The sequence below is a fragment of the Cuculus canorus genome, chromosome Z, assembly GCF_017976375.1.
Source record: "Cuculus canorus isolate bCucCan1 chromosome Z, bCucCan1.pri, whole genome shotgun sequence".
Classification (NCBI taxonomy): domain Eukaryota; kingdom Metazoa; phylum Chordata; class Aves; order Cuculiformes; family Cuculidae; genus Cuculus; species Cuculus canorus.
The window spans coordinates 2,154,339-2,180,734 of NC_071441.1; the positions used below are offsets into that span (position 1 = coordinate 2,154,339).

The window sequence follows — 26,396 nt, forward strand, 5'->3', positions numbered from 1 at the left end:
TCAGCAAGAGTTAAGCAGCCGGTGATGCACACAAGGCCACTGCTCCCCAGACATTGCCGGGCCAAGTGAAGCTAGACAGCACAGCGCACCACGCACTGGCTTCAGGGCACAGAACTGAAAGGGACAAACATTAACCCTACTTCCATATCATAATTTAGTACTATTTATATTTTCTTGGTTTGGTTTTCAACAACACTTTGCATTTTATTCTGTTCCTATCTACGATACTAATGGCTATTCCAACACTTTAATGCAAACAAACACAAAGACATTATCACTGGAAACCTAAGCCAGGAAATAGTAAAAGTTAGTGGAAGTATGACAGTCTCATTGTCTACAGGAAAATGCCTCAAACAGGGTAACTTTTACAGATGGAAAATCCAGTCTGTCGTGTCTTTTACTCACGGTTTGATGACTTCGGTCACAGTAGCGCAGTCCGAAGTAATCTATCTCCACTAGGTTTAAGTGACGAAATACGTAGCCCAGGACAACCGACCCTTTCGTTGACTTCTGTGGGAAAGAATTTACAGAGCCTTTTCACAAAGATCCTGTGCCTTTGTCAGCTATTTGCAATGGCATTCATGCATTCAGTTAGCTTTGTCTAAAACATAAAGGAGGCAGTTCCAAGTGCCTTTAACAAAAATTTCAGCTGTACAGAAGAAAATATTTTGTCCTGATACATGTTTAATCAATCATTCTGCAAACACTATCAGGTGGCTGGCAGGTCAATGGTTACAAAACAGCAAACAAACAAAAAAACCTGCTCGAGTGTACTCAAATAAAATGATGCTGGTGAACCTAGCATTCTTCTAGAAAATCTCTGTTTTCTGATTAAAATTCTAATCCCCATCACTTTTTAATTTTAATTCTAAAATCATACTCTTCCTTACAGTACTGGCGTGTCACTCCAACTATGACAATGAAGACCAAGGAGCCAAAACTTTGCCCTTAAGATCTACATTATAGAACACTAGCTGCTCAGTTACTACTTTTTGTGAAGAAAGTCAGGTTTTATTCATTTTCTTTTATAATTTTTTTTTGATAGCAGACGTGAGAGCAATCCAGCACCCTGAGTTGAAATAATCCTGTTGTTTTCTTTAACAGGACTTCATTAAGGGTCAAAACAAGCATTTGCAAACCGTGCTGGGGACTATATTACAAAAGACATTATGTTGTTGATAATACATTACAGGACACTCACTTCCACCTGAAAGTGGAAGTACCTCTGAGTACCTCTATTAGTTGCTTCACCTGGTAGTCAACAGCAAACAAACTAGGAACACTGAAAATAATTACACAGAATGAACGTTCAGTCAGTTACAGCCTTTCACTATCACAGCTCTAAATTCAAGAAAATATGGACATGACTCACTAGTAGATTTTGGTTAACTGCTTCATATATACATTCATACATATACACATAGACATGAAAATACTATCGCATACCAAAACTGCCCTACACTAAGACTGCATAGTCACACAATAATGAATAGCACTTTTGTATTTGAAAAATGCAATGTCAACAACCAGTTTACAATGGATTTGACTTCATAAACCACTTTGAATCCTCTTTAAGCGTCTACATTGTAGCAAAATCACCAGAGAGAAAAGAGGAAAATGAAGCTGTGAGCTATTGTTTGTGCCATTTCACCCTTTAGCCTACAAACTAATTCAAAATTAAAATGGCCTTAGAATTTAAAATCATTTAGTATAGCTTTGCCAGTGAAGGATCAATCACATGACAGAGAAGATCCATCCATTCTTTTTCAGCAGATGCATTTGGTCAGGATCTGTAACTTAGTCACACAGGCAGGGCCTATACAAAAATCTCAGATGGCCACTCTGAAATCAAGCTATGACAAGGTAAACATGTCTAGTAGGCTGGGAATTATTTTTTATGTATTTTTAAACATTTGTATAAGCCAGCAGATGTTCCTTAAATGTTCTGTGTGGAACCGTCTAAAGACGTCGTAAAGGTTAACACTAAGCAACCGTAACTGCATGCTCCCTCCGCATGTACAATGAGAACAGCCACAAAACAGAAAACAACTTAGGAAGCAACATGATCAATCTCATTTACTAAATGTCATTTCAGCATTTTGGATAAAGCAGAGCTAGACAGTGATTTTATCATGAGATTCCTCAACAGGAAGCTGAACTTGAGCTGTAAGAAAAATGCAAGGCAAGAGTCAACCCCTCTTAGCTATGGAGAGACTATCAGGAGCACTGCAGCAAAAGACAGAAACAAAGTAAAACAAAACACACCTTAAAAAGAATTAAAAATACGAATTAAATTATTAGACAGCAGGGATTCAAGACTGAAGCAGCAACTGATGTGCTTAATTTTATTTTTAAATCAGTTGTTACACAGAGAAGAAGGAGAGATGTTCCACTAAAACAGTTATCTCATCATTCATGTATCGTATAAGACAAATTATCTTCACCACTGGAATGTTTTTCAGTACCATTTAAACAGTTACATAAATGTCTTGGGAATGCAGGACTGGACAGACATCCGTAGGAACAGACACAGGAAAAACTCGATGCAAACAAGCAACGACGACTCCAAATGATTCTTGTGGATAAATAATGGCGACACCTTCAAATGGGTCCTAAACATAAAAGGAATAGTATACTAGGAGGCAGCTCCACCACGAGCTGCTCAGAGCCACAGGGTTTTGACACAGTTAACCAAAGAGTGGTTAGTAAAGCCTTGCAGAAGTCAGAAAAAGCACCACAGCTTACAGGAAACACAGAGTGGTGCCCACCGAAGGCATGCTGAGCTTCTGTAACCGGGAAGCACAAATCTATTTGCTCTCAATATTTCCGCTCTTAGTCTGGCCAGTAATGTCATCCACAGTGTCAGTTAGAGCTAAGAAATAGTAATCCAGTGGCAAAGATGAAGCTGTCAATTTTCCATTCAGGCACCTCCGTATAATACACACTTCTGGGAGTGATCAAAGGTAGAACAAAATAAAGAAGTCTTATAGGAGTTTAATTCACATAACTCCGCAACAGTTTAGGACTCAGACAGCCTTCTTGGCTGGGAGTCTTCTGCAGCTAGCCAAGGACCGCAATGGACTCTACATAAAGAGTCTTTGCGACAAGTTTCCTCCCATAAAGGCTAAAGCTAGTGTGTTGTCTCCAAGAGGCATCCATATTTCACACCTGGTCTGGCTGAAATTAAAGACTCCTTTCCTTTCAGAGATAAATAGTAACTGTGGAAAAAACCTTTTTAATACTTTTTACTTATGTTGCTAGGCTGAAAGAAAACATAAAGGCCTGATAATTTATTCTCTTGACACAGCTCAGGTAACACTTCCATCATTGCAGGTTCTGCAGAAACAGGTGGTCTGGCTGTGAGGAAATGCTGAACAAAACCATCCAACTTAACAAAAGCCGGGAGTTCTCCACCTCTGCAGCAGCAGGATGCTCAGTACTTTGGATACCCTCAGCCAAAGCAGACTGTGTGTGGTAGTCTCCACAGCCCTCCTCGCCAACCCCTTCCACTTCCTTCAGCAATGCTTGCACGTACAGAGGTCTGTGCTTCCCAAGGGAATTGCCAGGATGAGAGCCAGCAGGCATCCCCACACGCCCGTAGTCTCACCATCCTTAGCCCCACACTTTCCCAGGACTGAGGAGCACTCTTCCGGTAAAACCCTGACTCTTGCTGAAACCACCGCAATCTCACTTTCAATTAAAGTTCTCATTTTTAAGTCATATGATTTCAAGGTTTCATGCAGGTAAATTGACTCTTCAAGCGGAGTTAAGAAAGAAGTTTTGATGATGAATCCCCTAAGTGGCTACTTTGCAGTCCTGAAACATTTTACTGCATTTGAAGAAAGTTTTGCAAACTACGAAAAGATACCTTATTTTCCCTGATAAAATTACAGCAAAATCCAGCAAAACTGCATACTAAAACTACCAAAAATGTTAACAGGATTACATTCACATCATAGGGCATTGTAAAAAAATTACATAATCTGCCTTACATTAAGCTCAGACTTGCTGGAGGCTTGCATGCTTAGGCGTAAACCCAAGTATACTTGAAAATATCACCAGCAATGCTTTCAAGAGAGAACAAAGAATTGTTCGAGTGAGTCATAACATCTTGCTTTACATGTTAGCACCAAGGCTTCATAAACCAGAAAGGCAGGTTTCTACTGGCTAAAGAAAATGACAGCCAGAACATTCAGGAGAGATCTGGTTTAATTGTATATTTTTTTTTTAATAAAAAAAAAAAAATTTCTTCTTTTAAAAATGGTACATAGAGTACTATATTTTAACATATTCACATTACTGTGTATTTAGTCACCGGGAATTCTTATCTTCCACACTGCCCACCGCTTTTTAGTTCCAGTGAGTTTTTTTCTAGTTGGATACTTTTTTCATTTTCTGGTTTATATTGTACACAGAAGCACAGGCCAAATCAGGACCGTGATTTATGTTAACTGCATTTAAAGACAAAGCAAGACACGCAGCGATGTCTGCCTCAGTAGGATGGTAGCCCCTCTCTTGAAAGAAAAGTAGTATAGATAGTGAAGCCTCTTTTAATCAAAAACAAAATAAAAAACACATTGGCTCTTTTAGTTCAAGTACCTATCATGAAACTTTTTCCCCGAAAGTAATTCAATCCACAAACTGTACCTCTTACAACCTCATAAATGAAGATGCAGATCAATTCAGGAGTCTTCAATCAAAAAGAAGAGCTCAAAGCTCTGGTTGAACAAAACCACTGCCTTTTGAGATACCTACCCCCACCACAACCACTCGTAAGAGTCTACTGGAAAGTCACACGTGATACTTAACTAGTTACTCTGCTTATATACTGGCAAGAGGTAACAATACAGAACACGAGCAGAAGGTGCCTGATACTGAACAAGGAAGCTGATAGTAGAGTATGGAAAAGCAACAATGCTATAGGGGACAACACACAATCGTGCTGAGACATTCAGAAACACCTGTGTAACCTCCCCACGTTTCCCTGTCAAGTGCAGGGCTGCGTGGGTTATGCTGCCAGCAAGCCCGCCAAGCAAGAGCTTATCTGATTGCTTCAGGCAGTAAACTTCATGCAGCGTTTTCAGAGACCAAACTGCAGTATTTTTCCCTAAGTAAAGGTTACTAAGGAGAGAGGAAAATCACGCACAAAAGCAGCAGTCAGTCACGCGACTTAAGGGTGAACGGAGTCACCAGTGCATCCCATTCCTGGTAGAACTGAAACAGAAACAGGGGTCTCAAATGACATTTTCTCACTGCTCTTCTTCATCCAATTTTCCTCCCTTGCCTTAAGCTTAGAAAAGACCACCACAGTTTTCCATCTCCTTCCATCTATAAAAGCAGCAAGGCACAAAGCTCTAAAATCAAAGTTGGTGGTGGTCTTTAACAACATAAAGTAAGCACCCCTTTTCCCCAGGCAGTCAACCAGCCAGACCTCAGTTTGCACACTGCATGTTCAAGCAAAGAAAAATCTTTAATGATGCTAAATATTTACTATTATTCACCTAGATAAAACAGCTAGACCTTAATTTGCAGAATGCGTGTCCAAACAGAGAAGAATTTACATGCTTGCTATTTTATATGTGCAGACGTTCCCCAACTTAATCACATAACAGAAATAAATACTTGCAGAAACTGAGTATTTAACACATGCAAATGTAATACCACAGTCTGCCCTAAGCATACATCCTATAAATGTACCATCCAGCCTGTCCGAATCCATCCCTCCCTCTCTCCTCAGCTCACAGCAAATGCACCAGCTTCTTTTCAGAGATTTTTTCCTGAGAACGCCTGAGAAATTTACGGACCTCCCAATCTCTCTACCCATGAACTCAACACAGTGTCTGATCTGTCTGCTGGATGTAATCTATGGCAATGACTTATAAATGCTGTATGTTAAGAGGTCCGTAGATTTGTTTCATTTTTACTCGTGGTCAATCTGATGCGTTCCATTTACAAAATGCTATTTGAGAAAAATATCCAAAGGAACGTCCTATTTGTATGGGTTTGCAATTAGCGTATCTGACCCAAATTTATGAATACTTTTAAAAATTCAAGGGGCCAAGTCCTTAAGAGAGGGGCAGATTTCTGGGAGCAAGGTCTCCTGCTAATTAAACGTCTCCCCTTGTAACTGCAGGCTGAAGTACACTTCCAGGATTTGTCACAGATAGACGTAAACTGCTCTACTCAACACTGTGAAAAGATACATAGATGAAAAAAAAGTTTAAAGTAATCATTTGAGAAAATATTTGGCTTATGGGAAACTACTTCAGCTCAGCGGGCTCCTTTTTTTGTTGGCAGATAGAAGCAGCTATATTTACTCAGTATAGGAATGCAATTTGTACATGCACACGTTATAAGAATTGCTCCAAGCGGGAATAAAAGTCCAGTGAAGAAAATAAGGAGCAATTACAGCAAGCAAATAAGTAATGGAATGGCAACTAAATTTTGGAAATATAACTAAATACTTACTGATTCTTTAAAACTGATCTCTTATTAGTCATTAACAACATTTTGCAAAACAGCAGCAACTATTTCTGTGTAGAGGGATTCCAGACATATCAGTTTCATTTAAAAATCAGTTCACTAATCTGTATCCTAATTTTAACATTATCCAGTTCATTAACATCTACATTTACCGTATGACAGATGAATTAAGGTACTAACAGTAATGCATTTGAATTTTTCACAGAAAAGAGCTCTTCTGAAGAACTGAACACCAATGATCATTTCCATCATTCACACACACTCTTGAGTAATTCCTATATCAAGGATAGAAACCATTACAATAATAATAATGAAATTCAAACATACAGTATACTATCACTTCTTTGAAATGGTTAAGATGTTGGTTACTATCATTATTCTACTTTGGAGAAAACACTTCTCACACATAGCTCTGTGACCTAGTGTATCTCCTCGGCAGGCAGGGGCTCTGCCCACCCTGATCAGCGATGCTCCAGAAACAGACCACAAGCACCTGGAGAGGCAGAAGACAAGTACACGCGACCTTACAATGCACGAACTCTGACAGATTTATTTTGAACAATTCCCCATGAATATGGAAGACACATCCCGCTGGACACACCAAAGGCTGCGACGCTGCGAGACAGGAGGAGGCTCTCTTCTCTTGGAAGCTGGGGTTGAGCAGGGCGCTCGTGGGTGCACGGTAGAGGAGAAGAGCTCAAGTTTCAGCACTGGGCTGCCTGACAGAGAGAAGATGATGTGTTTACTTTTTGTGCATGCATTCCAAATAAAGGAAGAATCCCATGTTTTCTAGTGAATTTTCTTGATATGGTTTCAGCAAAACCTTCAGAATACCTTACTTGAAACCGTTCTCGTATTAATTTGTTGCAACTTTAAAAATCTATTCTTGATGTTGCTTATTTTGTCTTATTGTCTTTGTATTATTGCTCATAATCTGCTCTAAAGCATTTCAGTTTCCATTTTGTCACCTTTTCAGATGCTTTGCCTTATTTCTCTAGCCTCATTTCCTTTATTTCTTTGTTTTACTGGACCAATAGTTCTTAGACGGTTTGTATCAGTGTGCATTAAAAAAAAAATAAATTACAGAATACATGCAACGGTACAAATTTTTCATTTTAATCATCTATTTCTGGTCTGTTTGGTTCTATCCCACCTCTGAAAGAATTCATGATTTCTGCCCATGTGCAAAAGGGAGGCACTTCTAAGTACCAAAGCCTCAAAACTTCTTCTGCAGCCATCAGTCTAAACACCTCTTTTAAAGCAGGTGTTTCATGCATTTATATGGAGCACATTAAGCTCATTATGCACACCAGTATTAGAACACAAGGTCTTATAATTTAAATATGTGCTTTGATTAACTGCTTGAAGTGCAATCTGTCAAGGGAGAATGTCAGTAAAGAGAAAAATACTAAAAGGCTTTCAGAATGACAAAATGTTGAAAATTAAAGAGGAGACACTCATTCTGTTGAAGTGTTTCAGGAATTTACTACTCCAGCTGTTAAGCAGAGCAGTAACACTGCAATACAGTTACAGTCTTGTTATAAGAAGTTGGCTCAACCTACTACCTAGTAGAGTGGTGACGGGGTTTTATGTTGGATTGTTTGGGGATGTTTTTAGGAGCAGAAGAATGGGAAGATCGGTATGCATCTTGTTAATCCGTTATTTGGCAATTTCTTTTATTCAGAATAAATAGCTGGGTGTCAAGAGCTATACATACCTGCCAAAGCTTATTTATACAAAGCATCACAAGAGTCTTTGGTTAAAGAACAAACCACCATCTCATACTCCCTCTCCTCAAGCAAAGCCCAGACTCTGTATCCTGCTTAGCACTTGCTCTCAGCCCTGGTCACACTGTTAACCTTTCTCCTTCAATATGACTCCCAACTGTAAATGGCCTCTCTGTTTCCTAGGATACGTTTTTCTGCTGCTTTCTGAATTTTACATACGTCATCCCATATTTTCTTTCCCCCTCTAGCCTCCACTTTCATCTTCTAATTCTTTTCAAAGCTCTTGGCATGGAGTCAGCAACTTATGATGGTAATTCCCAAATAAATTCCCGATTTGTTCTTTAACCTTTCTTTCCATGCCCCTTGTTCAAGGCTATGGGCTACACTGGCATAATGTACAGTTTTAAATCTGTGTCTTACAGTCAATTCACATCTTGGAGCCTTCTATCAAGCTCAGTTCAAAAAATATTTTTGAAAAAATCCTCACATTTTCCTTCTTCAAAAGCAGAGGTGTTAGTGTCAGACTTGGTTTTGTTGATCGTTTGACTCAGTTAATTGAACCGTCTTGTTGTTATTATTGTACTGTTGAGTAACGTTACAAGAAGCTCAAGAGAAAAAGTTACCAGAAAAACAGTGGAATCTTCCTCTGTTGCAAAATTAATGGAAGACACAAAGAGAGAATTCATTTCTTGAAAGGACAGAAGTTCCTTTTCTTTCTGGCTCCAACGCTGGTAACATAAGGAAAAATAGAGAGAGGGAAATACAGCGGAAAAAAAGAGTATCCCTCTCTAGAGCCTTTCAAAGCGCTCTTTTGCATCATCATCCCAGTGACATGCACACGCCAGTGATAAAGAACTGATCTTCCTGTAGAGTGAACTTTGCTGAGGCCCTTCCGAAGGTACCTCAGGCTGCCTGTGGTGTACATGAGCGTAAAGAGGCTCAGGATGCACTTGAGCTCTCGTCCTCCACCGTGCACCCACGAGCGCCCTGCTCAACCCCAGCTTCCAAGAGAAAAGGGCCTCCTCCTGTCTCACAGCGTCGCAGCCTTTGGTGTGTCCAGCGGGATGTGTCTTCCATATTCATGGGGAATTGTTCAAAATAAATCTGTCAGTGCATGAGAAGTGCGTGCATTGTAAGGTCACGTGTACTTGTCTTCTGCCTCTCCAGGTGCTTGTGGTCTGTTTCTGGAGCATCGCTGATCAGGGTGTGCAGAGCCCCTGCCTGCCAGTGAAATATCATGGTATGTTCATTCGCTGCTCTCCTACAGGATAGTCAAGATATTTCTTTCCACCTGTCAATTCAGAACTCGTATCTTTTGGTACTAAATTAAATGGACCCTACACAGCAACCAACCAACAAAAAACAATTTTTATATATATATATATATTTTTATATACACACATCTCCTTGTGTGTACGTATATATAAAAATATATATACATATACACTTGTATATATATATGTTTTATATATTTATCCTTGCATATATATAAATATATATACATATACACTTGTAAAGATATATATATTCACTTGCAGTTCATAAATGAGAGTTCTTAGTTTCAGTTTAAGACTCACTTCTGTTTGAACATATTTTTATTGAAACACATACTGTCCTTTTACAGTCTACGTAATGATTTGCTGCATCCACAAAAAGCTTTTCCAAAATGTTATACCATTGGAATTACTTAAGTTTTATTTCCAGTTTGATGGTGTTTAACTTCTCATTTTGACTGACACTAAAATATTACTTACTCCTGCAATGCAATGCAGAACAAAGGATAAATTTATTATCCTAAAAAAAAATGTATATTCCTTATCTGTACAGCTTTGATAACTCAATTGCCACGGTGCTTCCTATAAAACTGATTTGATTCTACTGGGACCATAATGCACATTACAATTTCTCACAATAACCACCTGGGATTTTGTTTTAAAAGATTAAAAATCAAAATTTTTTTAAACGCCACTATTTTTTAACAGACATTCCTCACGAGAGCGATTGAAGATTCACTGCAAGTATTTTTGTTCTAAATGTAGTTTTCTAAATACGCTCATCAGCAAATCCCACAACAGAAAAAAACAGTCTACATGTTTGCATCAGGACAGGAATAAGTTATCCATTATCAGTCTGTAATGGCCGCTAATGGGGAACTCTATACACCTGCATTCTCTCCTGTCCCTTCTACAATTTCTGGCTGTCCTGAGGAGCTGGTATCCAGAGCCAAACACTGCATGGGGTCATATTACCATTTTACTGGCACTGGGCTGCATTCAACTTTAACAACCTTGACTGGAAAAAAACAAAAAAGCTTCTCCATGGGAAAGGAAGGACTTTTAACAGAGCCACAGCAGCAGAGGAGGATGAAAAGGACTCATCCATCACAGCTCCTACCTAGCTGCTCTTCACCCTCTGACTAGTGCTGCCTGCCCCCTCGCCCCCATGCTTACAGCAAGGGTGCCTCATTCAGATGTCAATCAATTCCTGAACCATTCAGCTGTCATTCAATTCCTGAATCCTGCAGATTTCAGCCCTGCATATTCAGATAAACCAGAATTTGAGCCAGGGTTTTTTTTGAAGAATGATACGCCTGCACATAAACACACAAAGTAAGTGTTGAGTTCAAATAATGACATGGAAAATAAAATTCCAACGCATCCTGCAGACTGCTAACTCAGCCCCTTCCATGTGCTGCACCAGTGTTACCATCAGTTTTTCTCTTGCCCTGCCCCGCAACTCACACAGAATTATCGTCATGTCCTTGGCGTCATTCCTCATCCCTGGCTACCAGCTCTGAGGTCCTTAATGAGAACCACCTACCATGCCAGGTCTTTTATTTTTCCTGTTTTCCCTAACCACTTCCCAGTACCTTGTCCTTTCCTACCACTTGCCTCTTTCCAGACAGCACTCTCCATGCTCATACCACCTCGTCACATACATTGCTGCTTCCCTTAACCCATCATCCCCACTGGTTCCCACATATCCTGTGAACTATTGTGCACTGAATCACAGAACCTTATCATAGAATCACAGAATCACCAGGTTGGAAAGGACCCATTGGATCATCGAGTCCAACCATTCCTAACACTCCCTAAACCATGTCCCTCAGCACTTCATCCACCCGTTCCTTAAACACCTCCAGGGAAGGCAACTCGACCCCCTCCCTGGGCAGCTGTTCCAGTGCCCAATGACTCTTTCTGTGAAGAATTTTTTTTTGATATTCAGCCTGACCCTCCCCTGGCGGAGCTTCAGGCCATTCCCTCTTGTCCTGTCCCCTGTCACTGGGAAGAAGAGCCCAGCTCCCTCCTCTCCACAACCTCCTTTCAGGCAGTTGTAGAGAGTAATAAGGTCTCCCTTCAACCTCCTCTTCTCCAGGCTAAACAACCCCAGCTCTCTCAGCTGCTCCTCGTCAGACGTTCTCCAGCCCCTCACCAGCTTTGTTGCTCTTCTCTGGACACACTCCAGAGCCTCAACATCCTTCTTGTGGTGAGGGGCCCAGAACTGAACACAGTATTCGAGGTGTGGTCTCACCAGTACCGAGTACAGAGGGAGAATCACCTCCCTGGACCTGCTGGTCACACCGTTTCTGATCCAAGCCAAGATGCCGTTGGCCTTCTTGGCCCCCTGGGCACACTGCTGGCTCATGTTCAGTCAGTTGTCAACCATTACCCCCAGGTCCTTCTCTTCCGTGCAGCTCTCCAGCCACTCTTCCCCCAGTCTGTAGCACTGCACAGGGTTGTTGTGCCCCAAGTGCAGGACCCGGCATTTGGCCTTGTTGAACCTCATCCCATTGGTCTCGGCCCAGCGGTCCAGCCTGTTCAGATCCCTTTGCAGAGCCTCCCTACCCTCCAGCAGATCCACACTTCCACCCAGCTTAGTGTCATCTGCAAACTTGCTAAGGGCGCACTCAATGCCTTCATCCAGGTCATTGATAAAGACATTGAACAGAGCTGGACCCAGTACTGAGCCCTGAGGAACCCCACTTGTGACTGGCCTCCAGCTGGAGTTAACTCCATTGACCACCACTCTCTGGGCCATCCAACCAGTTTTCAACCCAGGAGAGTGTGCGCCTGTCCAGGCCAGAGGCTGACAGTTTCTGAAGCAGAATGCTGTGAGAAACTGTGTCAAAGGCTTTACTGAGGTCCAAGAAGACTTCCTCCTTCCTCTACTTAAACTTTCTTCAATCTACTTCTTTACACTCTCCTGCCGGTTCGGGCCTTGACCCCACATGAATCAAGCCAGGAAACTTCTCCATAGTGTTGTTTTGTGGGACAGGTAACACAGAAACAACATCTGACAGCTCCAGAGGCAGAAGAATTGTTTTCAGTTCTGGTGCCAAAACTTAAAGCACCAGAAACAAGAGTTACACAAGTAAAGAAGTGGCCACCAGGACCTGAGAGGGATGGTGAGAGAGCTTTCTTACAGGAATGAACTGATAAAGCTTGAGGAGAGACATTTCAGCTTGAGAGCTGGGCCTGTGCAAAACTCATGAAGTTCAACAAAGCCAAGTGCAAGGTCCTACACGCGGGTCGGGGCAATCCCAAGCACGGATACAGCCTGGGCGGAGATTGGATTGAGAGCAACCCTGAGGAGGAGGACTTGCGGATGTTGACTAATAAGAAGCTCGACATGAACCAACAATGTGCACCTGCAGCCCGGAAAACCAACAGTATCTTAGACTGCATCAAAAGAAGCAGCATCAGAAGATCTAAGGAGGTGATTCTGCCTCTTGACTCCTCTCTCATGAGACCCCACCTGGAGTTCTTCATTCAGCTCCGGGGCCCCTAACATAAGAAGAACATGGATCTGTTGGGTCAAGTCCAGAGAAAGGCCAGAAAGATGATCAGAGAGCTGCAGCACATCTGCCGTGAGGACAGGCTGAGTTGGGGTTCTTCAGCCTGGAGAAGAGAAGGCTCCAGCGAGACCTTAGAGCACCTTTGCAGTACCTGAAAGACGCTTACAAGAAAGAAGGAGAGGGACTTTTTACAAGGGCCTATAGAGACAGGACAAGGGGTAATGGTTCTAAATTGAAAGAGCATAGACTTAGGCAAGATAGAAGGAAGAAATTCACACTACAAGGGTGGCAAGGCCCTGGAATAGGTTGCCCAGGTAAGTTGTGGATGCTCCCTCCCTGGAATTGTTCAAGGACATATTGGATAGGGCTTTGAGCAACTTGGTCTAGTGGAAGATGTCTCCGCCCACGGTAGAGGGGGTTGGAACTAGGTGATCTTTAAGGTTCCTTCTAACCCAAATCATTCTATAATTCTGTGATCCTATGAAATCCTCTTTCATGGTAGTTTTGGCCATTTTACAGACCATTTCAAACAGCCCACATTCAGTAGCTACTTGACCATCAGTGCAAAATCTGTGTTGAAAGTTTACAGCATATAATAATAAACGCCTTCTGAAACATCTTTTTATTTAACACCTCCAGGTTTATTTCCAGATCACCTCCAGATCCATATTTCAGATATACCATAATTTTGATTATGCATAGAAAATATGATTTCATATGCACTGTATATCTTCAAATAAAAATCATTCTGGGTGATCTAAAACTTTATGTACTACCTGTTATGATTAATTCATAAAATCATCAATAAAAATAAAATTACCAAATTGTCTTTATTGTTAAAATATAGAGTCTCTGATGGAGACTCACCACATAGAGCATCTTGAAGAGAGGTGGTTTTAACCTGAGGATATGAACCAAAGAATAACTATACCTTGGCTTTGAAGTCTATTCCTACAGAAGGTTTTTGTTCTTTGATAGGGAACCTACAAGAAGCTTAACTTCTTGTACATGATGTAATATAATTCATTACAACTGCCTGAAAGGAGGCTGTGGTGAGGCAGGTGTTGGTCTCTCCTCTGAAGTAACAAAAATGATGAGAGAAAACAGCCCCAAGTTGTGTTAGGAAACATTTAGATTGGATACTAGGAAAAAATTCTTTACTGAAAGAGTGGTGAAGCTTTGTAACAGGCTGCCCAGGAAAATGTTGGAATCACTATCCCTGGAAGTGCTCAAAAAACATGTAGATGTATCACTCCGCGATATGGTCTGGTAGGCGCAGCGGCACTGGGCTTATGTTTGGACTGGATGACCTTACAGGTCTTTTCCAACCTTAGTGATTCTATGTTTGTATGATCAATGAGACAGATATTGATATATATGACATATATATTGATGTATATGTTGTCTGCCTACCAGTGCTAACAAAAATATTCCGCATACTGAAGAAACAAAAATAAAAATGCTACTTAATCAGTGCTTCTGTAATACATCTCCATGAAGGAGAATATAAAGACATTACATACATGTGCAACATTGGAAGAATTTCTTCACTCCCAGCTGTAAGGCAGATTAACAATAAGCACAGCGTGAAAATTCATACACAAATACAGCACAGAGATTCTTATAGAACTAAACCCTTCTTTCTCTACGTTTAGTACAAAGCTAATGAGTATGTCTTTTCATTAACAAAACTGTTCAGAGATATGATTAGTTAAACCCTCAGTGCTCATAGTCTAAATATTGTGACTGTAATGAAAAATGCATCCTTGCAGCATCTTCAGCATTAGACTCAAGGGGGTAATTAATAAAATGCCTCAGGCATGCTCGCCTTCGCTAATGGGGGTGGTTATCTGCTGTACGGCGTGAATCTGCTCACACAATTCATGCAAGAAGGAAAACTGTTTTTAAAGCAGCTTGCTGAATACAGACATGAAACCACAAAACATATTTCACGTTAAAAGAAAATGTCAATTAATTCCAGAAACAAAAAAAAGTCTGTTTAGAATCCACCAGTGATATGAAAATAAGTTGTTCTTTTTCACTCAGAGGCAATCTTGATAGTTAGAGTGAAAACCTGATCCTATTTTAATCAATACGAATTTTATTACTGACTTTAGAGGCAGAGGATTTTAATTTACTCCTAGAAATAAGTTTTTAACCCTTCAGCCTAAACTCTGTGTAAGGCCAGCTGCGTCACACAGAGCAGCTACTGGAGTCATGAGCTTAATTACCTATGTTTGGACCCAAGATGCAAACAGCTCCCAGCTTGCTCCCAATAATCTAATGGAGTCAAAACTGATGATTTTAATCAAAGCAAAAAAACCTATCCAACTGAAGACTGATTGTAAAATCTTTTCTTTTTACATCACAAGCTTGCAGGTGAGCCACTAGTGTACTGTCAAAAGCCTCCATCAGGCTATCTCCTGCTGTTTGGCAATTGTGCCCTGCCACAGAGCGCTAGATAAATCTCAAATGATCACGTTTTAAATTGAATTAATTTAAAGTACTGGGTACGCCTAGTGCATTTCTTTGACTGAAGGCAAATCATAACACGTTTTGTGGACTAGACCGTTAAATTTCAAATAGAAAATAGCTACTTTCATTTTTATCTTGCTTGAAATGTAGTTGGTTCTATCCAGTTTTTGAAGCCAAAACAATTGATCTCTGATCTGTGTTAAATACAAGACTTCTGGCAGCATTACTTTTTTTTTTACATTAAATATAGTATGTGATTTGGACATGATCCCATTTACACTGAAAACCAAAGGCAAAAAAACTCTGTTGTTTGAAGAAGCCTTCAGTTTTGATCCGACTGCCTGAGGATAAAATAATATGGTTTACTTAGAGTAAAACTGGCAGCATATTTAGCAGGACTAAATGAAAACATAGCCCCTAGGTACTCTTTTGCATTTTAGGTAAGAGGCATCATTTCTCCAAGTTTTTAAGGCACACCACTTCAAGTGGACCTTAACCACGACTACACTCCTCGCTTTGGCACTGAACTCGTAAATGAGATATGCCCAGGTAGCGTTTCTTGAACAGCTATTACAAAGTCGGTGACATTCACCCTCTAGAGTGAAATCCTACTAAGCACCTTTCCTTATAAAATAAAGATTTTAATTTTTGTGTCGTTTATCTTGGCGATGTAAACTCACTCACAAAACTTCTCTGCTGACAATAACATCAGGGCTGTTAGCTGAGACAACACACAAAATCAGAACTTCAGACTACCTCTCTCTCCCTACATACACAGTTACAATAGGTACCCCAAATTGTTTTTAAGTAACTGTATCTGTTTAAAAGTTGAGGAGACTGTTTTATTATTTATTATTTATTATTTATTATTTAAAGCAGCCCCAAAATACTGATGCTTTCCAGTCAGGGTTAGATCTGAAACTTCATCCCATGAAGGAGGACAGATATTAAGACTGCAAGCAGACTGTCTTTCCACTGAAAGGTGCAGTTCTACGTGAGTCAAAACCACCCGGGCAGGTTTCAGTAAAATTCTTCCACCATAAAAAGTCGAAACCAAACATTTTACTTCCTAATAGGTGTTAGCCCAGTACCCACCTACTCCACACTACAGATTCATCCCAGCACTATTTCTCCCAAGCGCCGCTCCCAGGCTACTGTGATGCACCACAATGCCTCAGCCACAAAAAAAGGACAAAGTCACTCATTTATCTGTCTTCTAAAGTCTATCTTACAATTCCGTGCAATACAAATACCCACAAAACAAATGTCCTCAAGGAACATTCTCGCTCAACTTGCCACTTACAATAACGTAGCCGCTGCTCACCCAGACACCAAAGGTGCCTCACATCCCCTTCCCTGTGCTGGAGGGATGATAGACACCAGCCTACACAGCCGCTCCCACTCTGCTGAGCTGTTCTTGGGAGCATAACTCACCTGGTTTCACTGAAAATAAACCAGTCCAGCACAGTGTCATTAAACTCCACAAATCTAATGGATTTTAACTTACCGTAGCCTAATGATGTTTCCATCGGAAACCTGCTGGGCCATAGGTATTGAATCAGTACTAAAATAAACAAGTCTCCCAGATCATATGAGTTACACTGCGTTAGTGATCAGCTGTCCCAGCCGCAGCACAGGCCTTGTCAAGGCACTTGGTATATCCAGGTATGCAAAATGCACGAGATCTTAGCAGAAAGATGGCCAACTCATAGCCATAGTCATGCTGTTCAAAAAAGCAGGACTTAGATCTACCTTGGGTCTGGAGAAATAGAACACTATGCCAGTGATGTACATGTCACTCATCCAGTTATTAAGGAGGAGTTCATTACCTAAGGTCAGTGGCTTTGAAGCTCCAAAGGCCAAGCCTGGACCTGCTGCCATGCAATACCCCACAAGAGGCAATGATTGTTCTCTTTCGTGGATAAGTGGACAACACTGTTCCAGTATCTTACTCACATTCTAAACCAAATTCTAGAAAAAAACACACAAACTTCATTGACTGAGAATGATCAAAGACCATACAGATTAACTAACAGAATACAGAAAAGTTAGACTCCGAAGGTTTGCCTTGTCCTAGGCACATTCAGACATTCTCACAGAATGAAGAAGTTCCCACTTTTTACACTCAAACTGTTCACATCCATCCACTTTAGTTGTCTGAAGGCTTTTATAAACTCAGCTATTGTGTGTCTGTCACTGGCTGCCATGAAAGCAAAAACTTCTCTTGGGAACGCTGTCAGGAAAGGTGGCACTGACATCATGCTTTGAAGATATTATCAAAGCCTGAAATAAGCTGCTGACATTTCCTCAAGAAAGGCAATTGATGGATTTGAGGATGTCGCCTTTTGGCACAGAAGCAGCACAGCATGGTAATCAAGCGCAGAAAATGGAAAGCAATTAAAATAGGAGGAGGCATCACCTTCACTTGCACAGCTACACTGAGAACAGTCCATCCAGGCTGCTGTACTCAGAGACTGAGATACAAGTTTTCCTTAATTCATATTTGCTGGTTTTGACAACCTCACATTTTTGAAGCAGAAATAATATTGGACTGTACTGTCTAGCTAAACAAAGGGAACTCATCAGTTGTCCCGTTATTGCAGAGTTGCAATAACCCAACAGTATCTGGAGGTGAGAAGGGCAGTTTCTCATCACTATATACCTGAGGTAATGCTTTAACATATGCCCCCTATATCACTCTGCTTTAGTCTGTTACTACAGGATTAAATCTTAGTTTTTAAAAGACACAATTAACAAGAAAGAAAACATTGCATGTTCTTACTGAAACTGGAGTACACCTAACACTAAAGGTAAGGAGGCATGTGTATCTTAATATTCAAAGACTAAGACATTTGCATGTTTGTATTGACTTTCTTTTGTCCACATATAATTTTAAGAAAATCATTAAAGCTCCTCCTAATCTGATGACTTCTTTGCTCAGTACCTCAGGAAGAATCAAAATTTTTCTGGTTTTCATTTCCACATTTACAAGCATGATCATTTATCCTTTCTGCCATAAGAAACAAAATGCTAGTCACCAAAATACTTACTCGAATAATCACTGCCCCATTCTTATTTTTTCGCACAAATCCACTTAAGACAATAAAGCTGAACCACGTCAGAGGAGAACTCAACCTTCTTTTCCTAGACATAGTATCATCACACAATACCAAGATCCAAGCAGCTAAAACAGGTTAACTAGCCAAATTATAGTAAGGAAGTCTACAATTCAAATATACAACAGTGAACCTCACATTCATCACACAACCGCTTCGTTCGGGTTAGAAGGAAAAAAAAAAAGTGAGGTTCACAGGGCAATTCACAACACCTGAGAACATGCGATGTTCAAACAACATCTGTTCCAGGTGACATATCTAAAGGAAATGTTTGAAAAGCTTAAACGCACAGCTGTTGAAAAGTCAAAAACACAGTTGGTATACAAAACAGTAGAATATTGTAAGTCTTACCGCGCTCCTCTATACAATGTTTGCTCACAGATCTGTCAGGAAGGAGAAAAGGTATATAACCCCACTGTCAAAACCAAGCAGCATAACTAGGCTTTAAAATATTTCAGTTTGACAAGCCAGATGGCAACACATCCATTTTGACAGCAAATACTCAACTCATTGTGACCCAATGCTACATTCGCTCCACAAACAAGATACTGCTCAAAAAAAAAGTATTTCACAGGTAACATCTACCAAACTGAGTGCTAATTTAGGACCTAATGAACTTAGACTGCAAAGTCTAAGATTTTTGTTTTATGGAAAAGGTTGTTTTGCTGCCATATTCTTCCAGTAATTTACTTGAGAAACAGACGCCTCATTAAAAGTAACAAGCAGAGCTGATTGTCGCTAGAAGTATGAAGAGGACAAATATTTTCCTCCAAGTCATTTTATAGATATCGTGACACCTATTTTTACCTGCCTTCAAAACCTAGACTTGAAATATTTTAGACAGGCTTCCTGGAGAGTGCTAGGCTAGTTAAGATCAGAAGTTACTCACCAAAAGTCTCCATAATTTATTATCATCATAATCTAGACAGCAATAAAAGTTGACTTTTTTGCATACTATGTATGACAAGCATAAGAAAACTCATGTCTATTCTTTGCTCTGTACTGGATGCCTGAGTTATATTTCATTGTGAGTCTCGCCCCTCTACCATACAAAAGGTAGAATAACTTTAAAGAAAACAATTATTAAAGCCACACAGGTAAACAGAATGTGACAAGACACACTTCTGCTTTTTGGAGGATGTTCTGATACACTAAGGAACCCACTAATGAACCAACCTTCATTGCTGAGAAGTGATTTTCAGGAAGAGAAAAAACAGCACATCTCCTCAGTCTGAGCTTCAGTAACATATCTGGTTTAGCATCACATGATTAATTTCATTGGATAAGGAATAGTTTAGTAGAGGAACCACAAAACAGACAGGCTGGGTAAAGAAAAATTACTGCAGATTTTTCTTTTTTAAGAGAACATTACTAAAACAAGTTCCTCTAAGGCTGAAGGCAGAACACACACCACCTAGAATTTTTTGCACATCTGCAGTTAATATAAATGCCACTTTAAAATTAAGAAGTATAAAGGAAGAGCATAGATGCACTTTAAAAAAAAAAAGAAAACTACCTGGAGGACAGGATCAATAGACATGAGATGAAATTCAATCAGACAAAATTGCAAGGATTTGCTCTTATCGACAAAAGACACATATTTTTGTTACAGCTGTAATGTCACTAAATAGAAAGAAATGGGGTACAAAGGACAAATGTGTATTAATCAAACACAGCACCACCAGCACTCGAGCACCGCAAGACAGTGATTTACAAGACAGTCCAACGTGGCTTCATGAAAGGTTCAATTCACCTTTTTGACGCCCAGCTGAAGGGCAGAGTGCTGTAAAGTGTTCTCATACCCCAGCCACAGAGATGATCACGGCAATGGGAATCCAGCATGTCTTCCAAGTTTTCCGCTCAACTTGAAGTTTCTTTTATAACTGCATGAGCGTTAATGTAAAAGCAAAGAACGTTTGCAGTCTTACAGTCATAAATTAAAGAAAGATCCCTCCTGGTAGGTTACAGTAGAAGGAAACAACAGTAAGTTCACCCCGCTCCTGTACAAAGATAAACTGTGATTAAGTTGTGCTGAGGGCCACAAAGGCGGCAGAGGGGCTGCAGCATGTGAACATACAACAGCTGTCTAGGAGAACTTGTTGGTCTACGTTGCAGAGAAGTAGTGAAGGAAGGATGTAGTTGCAGCAAGAAGCGACAGAGCCAGACTCTTATGAAAGATGCACAGTAATAAGAGGAAATGATCACAAGATGGAATTCCTTACTGGAGAGTAAGTAAGCGCGGCAACAGGTTGCCCACAGGTTACGGAGCCTCTGCCGTTAGCGACAGCAGCCAATCTACACAACAGAGTAATGCTGCATTGCTTTACTTGCATTTGGCTCAAATTACACCTGAACGTAAATTCATAGAAATAGTAGCTTGGCATAAGGGTGTCTCTATGCCTGCCTTTAAGGACTGTTTTAAGAAATCTCTTCCTCATACGGAATATATTAAAAGAACTGTGTATAACTGATATCACTATAAACACTAGGGTGAAAAAACACTGGAAAATGGTCTACAAAACTCCCAATTCCTGACAGAGCCTGTAGAGACATGTAGTCAGCAAGCACGCTGATAGAGTTGGGGTTGTTCAGCCTGGAGAAGAGAAGGCTCAGAGGAGACCTTATAGCGACCTTCCAGTACCTGAAGGGGCTGCAGGAAAGCTGGAGAGGGGCTGTTCATAAAGGCTTGTGGGGATGGGACGAGGGGCAATGGGTATAAACTGGAGAGGGGCAGATTTAGACTGGACATAAGGAAGAATTTCTTCCCCATGAGGGTGGTGAGGCCCTGGCCCAGGTTTCCCAGGGAAGCTGTGGCTGCCCCATCCCTGGAGGTGTTCCAGGCCAGGTTGGATGGGCCTTGGGCAGCCCCTGATCCAGTGGGATGTCCCTGCCCATGGCAGGGGGGTTGGAACTGGATGGGCTTTAAGGTCCCTTCCAACCCAAACTATTCTGTGATTCTATCATTATCAGTACTTTTTTATCGAGAAGCTTAAAAGCAGTGCACCCACTGTTCCAAGACAATAAACTATCGTTTAGCTAAATGCTATTCACTTTAACTTTCAAAACATATTTTGAAAGTACAAACACATTAGCTGAAAAATATTTTAATTCAAATGTGATAGCATATTATTAATTCTCAGTGCACACACTCATAAACACTACCCCCTCAGAAATATTTTGTGTTCATTTTTATATTGCTTATTTTTATACAAAAGGAAAGCAGGAGTCAAAAACTTATCCACAGCTCTTAGATATTAACCGCAACTCTTAACTACATTGAATCTTCTGGAGTTAAACAAGAAGTTAAAAGCAAACACAGCAAAAGATAGGTTATACATAAAGTCAATCACACCATTAATCTCTGTTTCCCTTTAGCACAATTTCCAGAAACGTTAGCTCTGAGGATTTTCTAAAGAGAATAGTTAGAAAACTCTAGGCCAGCAATATGTGTCATGAGTTCCTTTATATAATTATTAACAGAAGTCTCTTAGTTCAAGCAGCTTATTTTCAATAAATTACCGTGCTACTAACAGGTCCACTCTGAAACAATGGCACAAGCATCTCAGTAACCCACATAGAAGCTGTTTCAAGCGAACTATGATCTGATAGCTTAGCATTAATTATAACACAGATGACTGACTTTGCAATTCTTACATTTACTTTTGTCTTTCATGTTGTTATTCTACTACGAACTATTACTGTTGAAAAGAGAAAACTGTTTGGACAGCTTACCCAGGCCTAGCAATAATCACCCCTATTGTAAAAGAACAATGCTTTGACTTTCCTCTGAGAAAGGCAATGCAACACTGAATTTTCTTACACTTACTAACTTGATGAGGAAAGCAAACCAGTCCCAACAGCAACTGGAAATCAATCTTTCACTCTTCAGTAATTACTGCTCATGAACTGGCAAAAATTAAAAAAGGGCCTTGCCATCATACAGCAGATATGTCAGAACTTAGCACTGAACTGCGGGTATTAATGGTCTAATTTCTGCCATCTACATCATATAGCCAAATTTGCTTTTTTTTTTTGAAACACTCTGTTGATAAAGAAGAACAGCTCTCTTACATGTAATTCCTGTTCAGAGTTGTCTTACTGTTCATTTATAGCCCAAGCTTTGCACAGCCAAATCTGTGGATACATCCGCTATTCTTCTTAAAGTTGAGATTATTCTTCAACCTTCATTTAGATATGGAAATCAGAAATACAGTATCTGAAAAATACTAAGTTGAATGCCAGACTGCAAGTATCTTCATCTCAATTTTTATTTTCCCTTTTTTTTTTTTTTCTCTCTAAGAAACAAGTGCGATCTGCCTGCAAAACTCAGGCAGACCACGTAGCATCCTCACACTTCAAAAATCATCTCCAAATCAACACTTGTGAGTAATTTAATTATTTTTAAATTTTTTTAAGCCTATATTTGTCAAAAGCTGATTGCTCTAAAGGCAGGTCATGTTTCTTAGTTTAAACAAGCACAGTAATTTTAAAGTCCTGGCTAAGTTAATAATATGCTAGGTTCTGTCACAACTGTCCAAGTTTAACTTTTAAAAGGAAAGTTTCATTCAAGCCTGCCTACTCCTTATACTTACAATTCTAATACTTCCTCACTTACTATTTTACAACAAAATATGTAAGAAAACATTCCAAGCTTATATGATTTCACTACCCAAAATATCAAGCTAATCTCCCAAGGCGAAATATTATTTCAGAACCTCTTTCAGGACCTCTGCTATACAGGCAGCAAGCTAAGTGATGCCTCCGCTAGGTTACACCTGTACACTGGTTTAAACAGGTGCAATCAATTAGAACGTAAGACATCTATGTTAATAATGCACAAGAAAAGATATCTATCTTACTGGTCCTTTATTTCCTTATCTTTGCAAAGCTCTTTGCAAAGGAAAATAAATTAAGTCAAAATTTCAGCCCAAATCTGTGGTACTGCAGCCGCAGGCACTGCTTTCGAACGGAATATTGAGATAATTGGACCCCACACAGATATGCCAGCAAATCTTGATTTAAAGCTGTTACATTAGGCGTGGGTCCAATTCCTTTATAAAACAGAACTGAATCAAGTCTCAATGCACAAATTACATCGTGGATGAGGAGGTTTTCTGTTAGTTGAAATCATACCATTTTCCATGGTCAGGTTCCACAAAAGGAACACATTTTAAACAAGTGAACATATTTCCAAGTGTCTCAAATGACTCGGTTTAAGAGTATAAAAAACTGGCATCAAAAAGGACTGTTAACATTGTCGGCTCAACCATCTGCGTGATAACACACCTAACTACCCAGATACTACTATCTCATTCAGGTCTCTCCAATTCTTTGAAATCCAGCCCACCAGGTCCACACGACAGACACATCTCAGCAGCACCTCCGGATGCACAAGTCCTCTGTGTCACCCATCCTGAGCACATGATTCTGGCTGCCACAGAGCTACCTTGAGGTTAAGGAATAAGCAACAAACCAGTTGCAAGTTTGACAAGGCTCCGGCCAGACAGCAGTGCCTGCCAGTTGCCTCTGGCATGGGAAGCTGTGAAGCTGTTAACCTGTGGCATGCCAGCATCCCAGCAGAGGAGTTTGTTACAAGCAAGGTAGGAGCAGTTTTCATGATCAGTAAGTAAAGCTTGGCAAGTTTTACTCCAGGCAGTCCTTGCATCATCCATCCAGAAGGACAGGCGAATCAGTCCTAAGCCATTTTATATCTTTTTCAAATAAAAAGACACATCAGGAGGTTCCAGGAGCCAGTTAACTTGTACTTCAATTAGAAACTTCCAGCTTCTTTGAGAAAAACTCTACGTAAACTCCAACCCAATTTTATTCCCAGTTTGCTGGCCTTCAACCATCACAACAAACTGCAAACAGAAATAAAATCTTGACTGCGTATGAAACCAAAGCCACAATACAAATAGGTGTTATTCTGCTAACTCAGTCTCTAGGACTGCATTTGAAGTTACAACCTCCACTCTGAGATATGATACACGTGATGTTTATTAAAAAAAGTGACAAAACCAAAACATACTGCTCTGCAGAGCTTGCAACGAGTTTCACAAGTGCATGTACAAACCTGCTGGAAAGACCTGGAGATGCCTTCATACCTGCTATTCTCCATCCATACAGTAATAATAAATGTAGTCTTTTTCACTATAAGTTACAGTGCTGCATTTTATTCCATACTTTAATTCACCAGCTTCCACTCTTCAGAGCTTTAAAACTTCTGTGTTGGTCACATTCCAAAATAAACTACCAGTAATTCATTATCAGCATTAATTTCTCATATGCAGTTCCAAAATCCACTGGCGGGAGCTTGCAGTACAAAACAATTAAGAAGTTCTTCCACGAATAATAAATTTTGGCATTTTTAACTCCTTTGTTCATTTTTTTTTTTAAATTTTCATTAAGGGAAGAATAGTAGTATAATGCACCAGAACTAAAATCCATAAGAGAGTAGTTATTTTATACCACATCTATAATGTAATATAAAACTCTTAAAAAATGAGATCATTACAAGTGTCAAAAAGCTATTCCTTCTGCAGTCAGACTATGGTGAATTGAAAATGCATGAAATGCAACAAAATAAAACTAAAGATTACCAAAACAAGCATAAATAGCTCTTTTAATTCCATCATTTTTAAAAGACAGCAAAGCAGAATAAAACAAAATGTATGAATTCAAGGCTATGACTGGGGAGAGAGAACAGTCATCAACAATTACTATTGCCAAGTACATGTATAACTCAGGTTTTTAACATAAGCAGCACTATCATAACGTTTTGCAGTAATCTATTACAGTTCTAATTCAAGGGAACAAGATTGCTAACATATTTTTGTCAAAAATTGTTATTGTTACAGTTACGGTGGGTTGACTTGGTCTGTTGTCAGATGTCCACCCACCTGTTCTAAGGTCAAATAGGTGAAAGATACCTACACAAAACTGCAGTAAACATTAAACATTAAAAACAAATAACTGTGATGATGATAATAAACATGTCAAACAACCTAACAGGTAAGACAGTAATTCTTAATTTGAAACCTTACATTCTCATCACTGCCTTTTTAAAAATTGAGCACAAATTACCGGAGAGGCAGCACTGCATATCTTTGAGTTATCACCAGCTAATGAAGACACAACAGGAGGTTTTTTCTGGGTCAGGACCTCTAAAAGGATGCCACTCTCCAGTGAAGTATGTATTTACCGTAGATAATGATCACAGCTCCAGTGAAGGATGTATGGCTGTCTACAAACAAATCAGAAGCAGGTATATTCCCAAGCTTGGACACTTGATTCATCTTTCCAGTTTCCTCAGAGCATTGTCCCCTCATTCATTCACCTAACCAGCTGCCAGCACCAGTAACAATAAACCCCCTAACACTAGGTGTTATTCCCATTGACCTATTTCTAACCATGCCCCTTGCACTCAAGAGGCTTCTCCTCTACTCTCGCCCACATCCCTGCACCCTCTCCCACTTCTCCCTCATTAGAACCCAGCAGACCTTCCTGAACTCTCTGCTGTGCTACAGCCCACACGCGCTGCTCCCCTGCTACACTCAGTTTATAACTAAATGCTTACATGAAGGCTAGTTTGCTTGTGGTAGGGGAAGATATGGGTATTGAATGGGTTTATGTGGATATGGTACACCGAAGAACTGAAGTAGAACTGGAAAAGGACAGAGGAAAGGGGCGAAATAACTGAGATGCATATATTGGCTGTCAAATACATCGTTAGCCAAACCAGACCTCAACAGTTCCTCTTCCTTCTGGATTAAGCCTCATTTCACTCACGACCATGAGCAT

At 40.1% G+C, this 26,396-nt stretch overlaps 1 protein-coding gene across 2 annotated transcripts in view; it reads right to left on the reverse strand.

Moving 5' to 3' along the window:
• The window catches only part of EPB41L4A (erythrocyte membrane protein band 4.1 like 4A), a 138,544-nt gene that overhangs the window by 84,942 nt on the left and 27,206 nt on the right, over positions 1-26,396 (reverse strand). For both annotated transcript variants that reach the window (XM_054054143.1, XM_054054145.1), the window contains exon 2: positions 406-510. In XM_054054143.1, the coding sequence (XP_053910118.1) occupies positions 406-510 (105 nt within the window). The remainder of the gene's footprint in view (positions 1-405; positions 511-26,396) is intronic.